The sequence below is a fragment of the Hippocampus comes genome, unplaced genomic scaffold (assembly GCF_001891065.2).
Source record: "Hippocampus comes isolate QL1 unplaced genomic scaffold, H_comes_QL1_v1.1 scaffold144, whole genome shotgun sequence".
Classification (NCBI taxonomy): Eukaryota; Metazoa; Chordata; class Actinopteri; order Syngnathiformes; family Syngnathidae; genus Hippocampus; species Hippocampus comes.
This window is the reverse complement of record NW_017805782.1, coordinates 221,581-230,515: the sequence shown is the minus strand read 5'-3', so window position 1 is coordinate 230,515 and position 8,935 is coordinate 221,581. Positions and strand designations below refer to the sequence as shown.

General features: G+C 64.1%; 1 protein-coding gene across 3 annotated transcripts in view; it reads left to right on the top strand.

Annotated features, from left to right (window-relative positions):
- The window catches only part of cdc42bpb (CDC42 binding protein kinase beta (DMPK-like)), a 14,778-nt gene that overhangs the window by 2,766 nt on the left and 3,077 nt on the right, over positions 1 to 8,935 (top strand). For all 3 annotated transcript variants that reach the window (XR_002170019.1, XM_019884927.1, XM_019884925.1), the window contains exons 3-29: positions 700 to 783; positions 847 to 942; positions 1,056 to 1,204; positions 1,337 to 1,430; positions 1,507 to 1,707; positions 2,367 to 2,615; positions 2,987 to 3,191; positions 3,333 to 3,431; positions 3,504 to 3,637; positions 3,765 to 4,007; positions 4,098 to 4,208; positions 4,278 to 4,525; positions 4,596 to 4,701; positions 4,779 to 4,903; positions 4,981 to 5,086; positions 5,233 to 5,381; positions 5,532 to 5,629; positions 5,716 to 5,795; positions 6,323 to 6,391; positions 6,459 to 6,530; positions 6,594 to 6,699; positions 6,784 to 6,920; positions 7,544 to 7,683; positions 7,770 to 7,851; positions 7,917 to 8,133; positions 8,526 to 8,588; positions 8,658 to 8,899. Coding sequence is in view for 2 of the 3 variants with exons in the window: in XM_019884927.1 (XP_019740486.1) it covers positions 700 to 783; positions 847 to 942; positions 1,056 to 1,204; positions 1,337 to 1,430; positions 1,507 to 1,707; positions 2,367 to 2,615; positions 2,987 to 3,191; positions 3,333 to 3,431; positions 3,504 to 3,637; positions 3,765 to 4,007; positions 4,098 to 4,208; positions 4,278 to 4,525; positions 4,596 to 4,701; positions 4,779 to 4,903; positions 4,981 to 5,086; positions 5,233 to 5,381; positions 5,532 to 5,629; positions 5,716 to 5,795; positions 6,323 to 6,391; positions 6,459 to 6,530; positions 6,594 to 6,699; positions 6,784 to 6,920; positions 7,544 to 7,683; positions 7,770 to 7,851; positions 7,917 to 8,133; positions 8,526 to 8,588; positions 8,658 to 8,899 (3,705 nt within the window). In the remaining variant the exon portion in view is untranslated. The remainder of the gene's footprint in view (positions 1 to 699; positions 784 to 846; positions 943 to 1,055; positions 1,205 to 1,336; positions 1,431 to 1,506; positions 1,708 to 2,366; positions 2,616 to 2,986; positions 3,192 to 3,332; positions 3,432 to 3,503; positions 3,638 to 3,764; positions 4,008 to 4,097; positions 4,209 to 4,277; positions 4,526 to 4,595; positions 4,702 to 4,778; positions 4,904 to 4,980; positions 5,087 to 5,232; positions 5,382 to 5,531; positions 5,630 to 5,715; positions 5,796 to 6,322; positions 6,392 to 6,458; positions 6,531 to 6,593; positions 6,700 to 6,783; positions 6,921 to 7,543; positions 7,684 to 7,769; positions 7,852 to 7,916; positions 8,134 to 8,525; positions 8,589 to 8,657; positions 8,900 to 8,935) is intronic.

Below are 8,935 nucleotides of genomic sequence, written 5' to 3'. Positions count from 1 at the left end.
GGGCTGCCGTCGAGCCGAGCGACGCCGGCGTCTGTGTGTGTGATTAGCGCGCATTCCTTTGGGCGGGTTGGGCTCCGCCGCACCTTTTCACCGCCCTCACGCCAGCGTGTGCGCGCTGAGTGAGGGCGGTGAAAAGGTGCTGCGTCGCGCTTGGCCAAAAAGCCCGGCGGCGGCGGGCGAGCCTGACGCCATATCGTTCCCGATAATGTCCGCCGCCAGCCATGAGGACTGACTGCGGCCACATCGGCGCCTCCCAAATCACTCCAAGGGGCAACGTGATGAAATTTCAAGTCCAAGGCAGCGGGAATGCGGAAAACGCGCGTCTTTGGCGCTGGGAAGGTGACGAGATAGTGAGAGGAAATCCACAAATGTCCTGAAATGACGGGAAAATGTCCAAATGTGTCTTTTATCCGCTTCCCGAAGAGGATTGTCCTCATTCGGAGGGACAACAAATTTGGAGGCATCGACAAATGAGATGTCCCGCTCATTTTCAAAGAGGGTCAAACTTGACTCGATTGTGATTTGGGTTGAGCGGAATGAATGTCGCCACTTGTCTCGTTGGTCTCCAACGTTGGGAAGTTGGATATACGTTCTTCGAAGACGACTGGACGCGTGCGGCGATACCTTTGCGTTCCGAAGGTCGGCCCCCCCAAGACGGCGGCGCCGACGTGACCTTTCCGTGCGCCTTTGCCCCCCAAGGTCGCCGTGGTGAAGATGAAGCAGACGGAGAGCGTCTACGCCATGAAGATCCTCAACAAGTGGGATTTGCTGAAGCGGGCCGAGGTAAGGCGCTCCGCCGCGCGCCGGCGAAGTGCGGCGGCGCGCTGACGCGTGCCGCGTGCGCAGACGGCGTGTTTCCGCGAGGAGCGAGACGTGCTGGTGAGAGGAGACAGCCAGTGGATCACCACGCTGCACTTTGCCTTCCAGGACGACAACCACCTGGTGAGTACGCCTTCTTTCTCCCTTCTTTCTCCTCCCCCTCCCGCCGACACCCAAAAAGCGAGGGGGCGGTCCCAGTCAAAAGTAGTGATTGAGCGCCTGACCCGCCCCCGCAGTACCTGGTGATGGATTACTATGTGGGCGGAGACTTGTTGACGCTGCTCACCAAGTACGAGGACCGTCTGCCGGAGGACATGGCCCAGTTCTACGTGGCCGAGATGGTGCTGGCCGTGGACTCGGTCCACCAGCGGCGCTACATCCACAGGTGCGTCGCTTTCCGCCCGCACGTGGCTCACCGCCGCGAAGGCTTTGAGCAAGGAGACGTTCCCCTTTTGTTCCGTCGGTCCGTTGGGGCTTTGATTTGGATTTCTCTCTCTCTCTCTTTGGGGCCTTTCAGAGACATCAAGCCCAACAACGTCCTGCTGGACGTCAACGGCCACATCCGTCTGGCCGACTTTGGCTCTTGCCTGCGGATGATGGAGGACGGCACGGTAGGACCCGGCCGCACGCACGCAGTGCCGAGCGAGGTGCGAGCGCGCACGCGCGCGCGTTGTCCGCTTGTTGCAGGTGCAGTCGTCGGTGGCGGTGGGCACGCCGGACTACATTTCTCCCGAGATTCTGCAGGCCATGCAGGACGACATGGGCCGCTACGGTCCCGAGTGCGACTGGTGGTCCCTGGGCGTGTGCGTGTACGAGATGCTGTACGGGGAGACGCCCTTTTACGCCGAGTCGCTGGTGGAAACCTACGGCAAGATCATGAACCACGAGGTCAGCGATGCCGCCGAAAGCTCAACCGAGGCTGCGCTTCGGGGCGCGGCGAGCCGATTGTGCTGCCGAGCGGCGAATCGGTCTTCTCGCCCTCAACTTTCAATGCCAAACCGCCAACTGAGTCCTCCTCACGGCTGGCGTCAGGTGGCGTTGGCCAACGTGTCCCCGGGCTCTCGCCCTATTTTCTGGCTCGCGTCCTCCTTTCTAAAAATGGAGCGCCTCGCCTCAGCGGGCGCCGCCGCCGCCCTCCATTTTGCGGCATCCGGGACGTCGCCCAAAGTTGCGCAATAGCCCGGCGACGCCAACCCACGATTTAGCGGCGCCTTAGCCCGGCGGAAGAGATTCGCAGGCGCGTCGCGGAAATGATCCCGTACCGAGCCGCTCTGCCACCGGCGACCTTTTGGACAGCGCGAGGGCAGAACATTCAGACTCTTCTTTTGCTCTTACTCGATTGTGGCCACCCCCCGAAATGAGTGCACACCGATTTCCCCTTTTCTAGACCCCCGTTGAGACGCACCGAAAGCAAAGGACATCATCTGCTTCGGCGAAAACCGTGACGCTGGACTCTGACCTTTGAGGATGTCGTTGTCGTCTTGCGTGGCCTTTTCACCAACGTGTTATTTGTGTGACCCTGACGAGGTTTACTTTGCCGCCCGCAGGAGCGTTTCCAGTTTCCCACCCACGTGAGCGACGTGTCGGATGAGGCCAAGGACCTGATCCAGCGCCTGCTGTGCTCGCGCGAGCGGCGCCTGGGCGCCAACGGCATCGCCGACTTCAAGACGCACCCTTTCTTCGGCGCCATCGACTGGGACAACATCCGCTCGGTCAAGGCGCCTTATATCCCCGACGTGTCCTCGCCCACCGACACGTCCAACTTCAACGTGGACGACGACGTCCTCAAGAACCCGGTGAGGGGGCGCCTCTCTTTGACCGCATATCCCATTTGAAGTTGGGACACGACGAGAGGTTCGGGTGTCCCGGGAGCCCGACGCCCGTCGGGTTCTTTTCGAGCGCCGCGGCGACATCGGAAAGAGCAGGCTAGGCTCCCTGGGCCGCTCCCCGCCCGACTGCCAATCTGATTTCCTGCATTTTCAAATATTTCGTAACAATGACAGGAAAAGAGTCCATTGCGACCTTCCCCAAAAGTGTTTTCTGACAAGGTCAAATTGCTCTTCATCATATACAAGCCACGGCATAATTCGATTGGGCCGACCGACTGTTACTGGCTCAAGCGCCTGACGCGCTAACGCGGTGGGCCCCCCCCGTGTGGCTTCGGCAGGACATCAGCCCGCCGATGTCCCACAGCGGCTTCACCGGGCAGCACCTCCCCTTCGTGGGCTTCACCTACACCACCGACAGCCGCTTCTCGGACGGCGCGCGCGGCCCCGGGCGGGAGGGGGGCGCCGACCTCCAGCTGGAGGCCTTCGAGAGGAGGATCCGCAGCCTGGAGCGGGAGAAGCAGGAACTCCACCGCAGGCTGCAAGGTGACTCGCCGCTCGGCGTACGCCGCGTGCGGCTCGCCCGCGACCCCGTGCAAAACGGCCGCCGTCCTCTCAGCCGCAATTTTGTGATTTCGATGGCTGAGACGGGAGATGTTTTTGTTTTGTCTGTGGGTGTGCGTGCAGAGTCAACGCAGGCTCCGCCTTCGGGAGGGACGGCGAGTCGAGACAAAGAGATCAAGAAGCTGAACGAGGAGATCGAGCGTCTGAAGAAAAAGCTGGCAGGTGAGAAAGGGAACGCCGGTCTTTGCCGGACGGCGCCGTGACCGGCGGGCCGCGGCCCCTCCCCTCCGCCAGACTCCGACAGGCTGGAGCACCAGCTGGAGGAGGCGGTCACCCTGCGGCAGGACTACGACAGCTCCGCCTCCAAGCTCAAGAACCTGGAACGGCAGGCGAAGATGCTGCGGCTGGAGAAGGACGACGTCCACAAGGTGAGCGCTCGCGCGGCCTCGGCTGCGCGTCACCGCTTCCGAGGACGTCGGAGTCGGCCAAGGAAGGAAAAAAAGGCAGCCGGGTTGCAGGGGTTTGTTTGTTTGTGCGTGTGGTCGGTCGGAGCAGCAACTGCTGGAGGCCCTGGAGCGGCTGAGGACGCAGTCCAAAGAACTGAAGGAGGCGCATTCGCAGAGACGCTCGGCCCTGCAGGAGTTCTTGGAGCTGTCGGAACGGACGGCCGAGCTGCGCGCCGCCAAGCAGCGTCTCGCCCGCCAGCTTCGGGACAAAGAGGAGGAGACGGACGCCCTCCTTCAGAAGATGGACGTCCTGCGGCAGGACGCCCGCAAGAGCGACAAGAACCGCAAGGAGGTGAGGAAGGGGGCCCGCCTTCCCCCCACCCGGGAGGGCGGCGGGGAGGCGGGCTCGCTCACGCGCCGCCGCTTTTCCGCCGCTTCTCAGCTGGAGGCTCAGCTGGACCAAGTGACGGCGGAAGCGGCCAAGGAGAGGAAGCTGAAGGAGCACAGCGAAGACTACGCCAAGCAGCTGGAGGCCGAGCTCCAGCGCGTCAAGGTCAGAGCTTGCGAGGTTCGCCGCTCGCGTTCCGACCGGGCGGGCTCACGGCGGTCCCGCTTTTTTCAGTCTCAACGGGGGCGAGGAGCGGCGGCCGGGGGGGCGGAGTCTCAGCGGGAGCAGTCCCGCCTGAAGGCGGAGGAGCTGGACAAGAAGGTTCTCTTCTACGAGGAGGAGATGCTGAGGAGGGACTCGGCGCACTCGTCCGAGATGAAGACCTTGCGCAAGGAGCTGCGCGACGCCGAGACTTTGCAGCTGGCCGCCAACAAGGAGATCCTGCAGCTCAAGGACAAGCTGGACAAGGACGAGAGGGACAGGTGAGCGTGGCGCGGCGAGACCCGCCCGCGATCCGCCGGCGCTGACCCGCCGCCGGCTCCTTTGGCGCAGGCGGGCCGAGATGGACGACGCCCTCGGCGTCCTGAAGGACAAGCACGAGCGAGAGAAGGACCTGCTGGCGGAAGAAAACCGCAAGCTGATGACCGAAACCGACAAGGTCAGTGACGGATGGTCTGGGGGGTTGTCTGCGCGCCGGCGTTCCCGCGCGTCGGTAACCGCGCCTGCTCCCGCCAGTTGTGCGCCTTTGTGGACAAGCTGACGGCTCAGAACCGTCAGCTGGAAGACGAGCTCCAGGACGCGTCCTCCAAGAAGGAAAGCGTGGCCCACTGGGAGGCTCAGATCGCAGAAATCATTCAGTGGTGAGTGCGCCGCTCCGGCCGCCGCCCAACCGCGCCCGCTCGGCTCACCGCGTGCGCGTCCGCGTGCGTGCGTTCAGGGTGAGCGATGAGAAAGATGCCCGCGGCTACCTGCAAGCGTTGGCCACCAAGATGACCGACGAGTTGGAAACGCTGCGCGGCTCCAACCCGGGCAGCAGAACTCTGGTACGTGACCGCCGCCGCTCTTGACGCTCGAGTAAAGGGCGGCGACATCCGTCGATGTTGGCGATCCAAGACGGCGAGCGTCCAGATTTGAAGTCGCCGGTTAGGCGGCGCCGCCCGTCTCACGGTGTCCGCAACGCGTTGGGCAGGACCCCCTGTGGAAGGCGCGGCGCAGCCAGAAGTTGGACATGTCGGCCCGGCTGGAGCTCCAGTCGGCTCTGGACGCCGAGATCCGAGCCAAGCAGATGGTCCACCAGGAGCTGCGCGAGATCAAAGCCGCCAACGTGGCGCTGGAGAGGTCGCGCCGCCACCGCCGCCGCCGCCTCCTCGTCCGCGCTCGGCCGGCCGTTGCGCTGACCGCGCCGGCTAACGCGAGCCGTCTGGCTCTCCTCCCCTTTCTGCCTCACTCGCTGCGGTCCCCTCGGCCGCCCCGTGCTCGCGCCTGCAGCAAGCTGAAGGATTCGGAGGAGCGAAGCAGCGAGATGGCGTCCCAGATTGAGGATCTGAAGAAGGAAATGGAGGACGGCCGATTGCGCGGGGACAAAGGTGAGGGCCGCCCCTCCGCCGACCCCGCCAGCGCCGCGGCGTGTCGGCCCGCCGCCTTCCTTTAACCCTACTGACTTTGTGCGCAGCGCTAAACCTTCCCGAGTTCCAGGACGCCATCTTTGAATACTTTAACACATCCCCGCTGGCGCCAGACCTGACCTTCAGGGTGAGTTTGTCCGCGCTCCTTGGAGCTTGCCGGGAACGGCCTTCGGGTCGGGGGCTTGTTCTTCGGTCGCCTTTCTTCAAGGATGCCAGCCCTGCCAACGACAAACAAATGAACACAAACAAGAACGTGACCGGCGGCCGTTGTCGGATGTCCACGCCTCTCGCCGATCCGTGTTGTCTCGGCGCCATCCAAAGCGGCCCGTTCGGACAAGCCGACCGGCGACTGTTGGGAACCGAAAACCGGCAGCCCGTCAGCGTCGACGGCGGGCTTGCAAAGGCTCCCGGCGAGCTGCGGAAAGCTCCCAAAATTTTTCCGCGGCCCGACCGAGTGGCCCCGTTTTGTGCCACCTGTCAGTCATTCGGGGGGGGGGATGGGAGAGCGGCGGTCGGTGAACTTGAAGGCTTTCGCCGTCCATCCCAAGTCGGGCTTTGGTTCCCGCTCGCTCTCAAGTCAACGCAGCTGCGGAGGAACGGTTGATGAAGCCCAAAGCGTCATTGGTTGCGTGTGTGTGTGTGTGAGACGTGCAGACCGGCGACCTGGACAGCACGGCGCTGAGATCCCAAAGCACGCCGCCCTCATCCGCCTCGGAGAACGAGGTAAGGCTCGGCTGCCGCCAACGACGCGCAGGAGGACCGTCTTGACGCCTGTTTTGTGCGCCTTCAGGATTTGAAGGCGTTCTCCGTTCCGCCGAGCCCCTCGCCCACCAACCAAAGTTCATCGGCGAGCTCGCCGAAGGTAGGCTCGGGTCGGCGCGGCCTCGTCCGGCGCGTGACTTGACGGCGTTGCGCCCCTTTGCAGCCCAAAGCTCACCAGCTGAGCATCAAGACCTTCTCCAGTCCCACGCAGTGCACCCACTGCACGTCCCTCATGGTGGGCCTCATGCGGCAGGGCTACGCCTGCGAAGGTAAAGGCGCTCGCCGGCCCGCCTGCGCACGCACCGGCGGGCTTGACCTTGACCTTGTCCTTGTCCTTGACCGGGTTTCCGCAGTTTGCTCCTTCATCTGTCACGTGGCCTGCAAAGAGCGCGCCCCCCTGGCGTGCCCCATTCCGGCGGAGCAGGCCAAGAGACCGCAGGGCGTCGACGTCCAAAGAGGCATCGGCACCGCCTACAAAGGATACGTCAGGGTACGACCGAGCTGCCCGCGTCCGGCACCGCGGCGGTTTCCGTCCCGACCTCGCCGCGAGTGCCGGAAATCTGCCGTACCTGAGAGAGAAGCGCGTGTGAGAGCGACGACCCCCTTTCCAAGTCTCGCGTGACGTGACGTTCGCCGGCAAAAAGCCGCCCAAGCGCGCGTTGGTCCAGTTGCGCGGCCCGCTCGCCGTGGCTTCGCAGGAGAGCTTCGCTCCCCTTTGGGGGCTGGCTGAGCCCGACGCGAACGCTCGCGGTTGCCGCTCGTGGTCCCAAGTGGCTGGCATCTGATTCCTTTGGGGTCATCCTCACCTCGCGCTTTGTCTTTGCGCCATGTTGATTCGTCCCTCCCGGCGGGCGTTGACCGCGTGTCACCAAAGCACGAGCCGACCGCTGAAACGCGTCCCCGGCGCCACCGCTATTAGCGGCGAGGACCTTCCCTTCCTGCGCCGAATGATGCCCGTCGGGCAGGCTCACGCCGCGACAGCGCCCCACCCCCCACCCCCGCCCCTCCCCCAAAAGGCGGCCTTCGCCCCGATGAAGCCCGATTGGGATTTGGCGGGGCCGGGCGCCGCGTGGGCTTTCCTGAGTCTCTCCTCGCCGTCTCGTCCGACCTCAGATTCCCAAGCCCAGCGGCGTGAAGAAAGGCTGGCAGCGAGCCTTCGCCGCCGTCTCGGACTGTAAGCTTTTCCTCTACGATGTGCCGGAGGGGAAGACCACGCAGCCCGGCGCGGCGGCCAGTCTGGTGCTGGATCTCAGGTAAAGCCGCGCAAACGCGCCGGCCCACTCGGCCCGTTTTTTTTTTTTTTTTTGTCCGTGGGTGACGCGTGGGCGTGGCCCCGCAGGGACGAGGACTTCTCCGTCAGCTCCGTGTTGGCGTCGGACGTCATCCACGCTTCCAGGAAGGACGTGCCGTGCATCTTCCGGGTAGGGATGGCGAGCGAAGGGCGCGCGAGGCCGAGCCGCCGGATGACGCCCGCTTGCGTTCTCAGGTGACGTCGTCGCAGCCCGGCTCGCCGCTGCGCGCCGCGTCCCTGCTGGTGCTGGCCGAGAGCGAGGGGGAGAAGAGGAAGTGGGTCCGCATCCTGGAGGGCCTGCGCGGCATCGTGGCCAAGAACTCCCTGAAGAACCGGCGGGTCCACGTCCTGCACGAGGCCTACGATGCCTCGCTGCCCATCATCAAGACCACGCTGTCCGCCGCCGTGCTCGGTCCGTCGCCGCCGCTTCCCCGTCCGCCCCCCGTCACAGCGGTGCCTTGACTTTCGACTTTTTCGCTCTGGCTTGAAATACGAGAGAGCTTTCAATTGGAAAGTTGGAAAAAAAAAGCCTCCCAAGACCGGACGGACTTCCTGGTCAGGTTACGGCAGAACTGAACCCAGTTGGGGGGCCACATCCAGTCGTCAAATTGCAGTTAGTGTCGGCTCAGTAGCCGTGTTTTTGATTTTTTTGCAATGATCATTTTGGGGGCGAGAAGGGCCCATTTTGAAAAGTTCATTTGGGCTGAGATGCGGGCTCGTAAGTCAAGGCACCGGCGGTGGCGGCACGTTCTGCCGCCGCCGCCGCCGGTGCCTTGAAGCCCGCCGTCCGCTTTGTCTCTGCAGACCGGGAGCGGATCGCCCTGGGCACCGAGGACGGACTGTTTGTGGTGGAGGTGACCCGAGACGGTGAGTCAACGGCGACGGCGGCATCCGGCTCGGGACGCGGCTGACGGCTTTGCCCGCTTTGTCTCAAAGTGATCGTGCGAGCGGCGGACAGCAGGAAAGTTCATCAGATGGAGCCCATGCCCAAGGAGGAGATGTTGGCGCTGCTGTGCGGGCGCAACCGCACGGTGCACCTTCACCCCTGGGGCCTGCTGGACGGCAGCGAGCCCGCTTTTGACATCAAGCTGACGGAAACCAAAGGATGCCAGGCGCTGACCTCGGGCCCGCTGCGGCCCGGCGGGCCCCCCTGCCTGCTGGCCGCCGTCAAGCGTCAGGTCAGAGGCGCGGCGGCGCCGACCGCCAACCCCCCC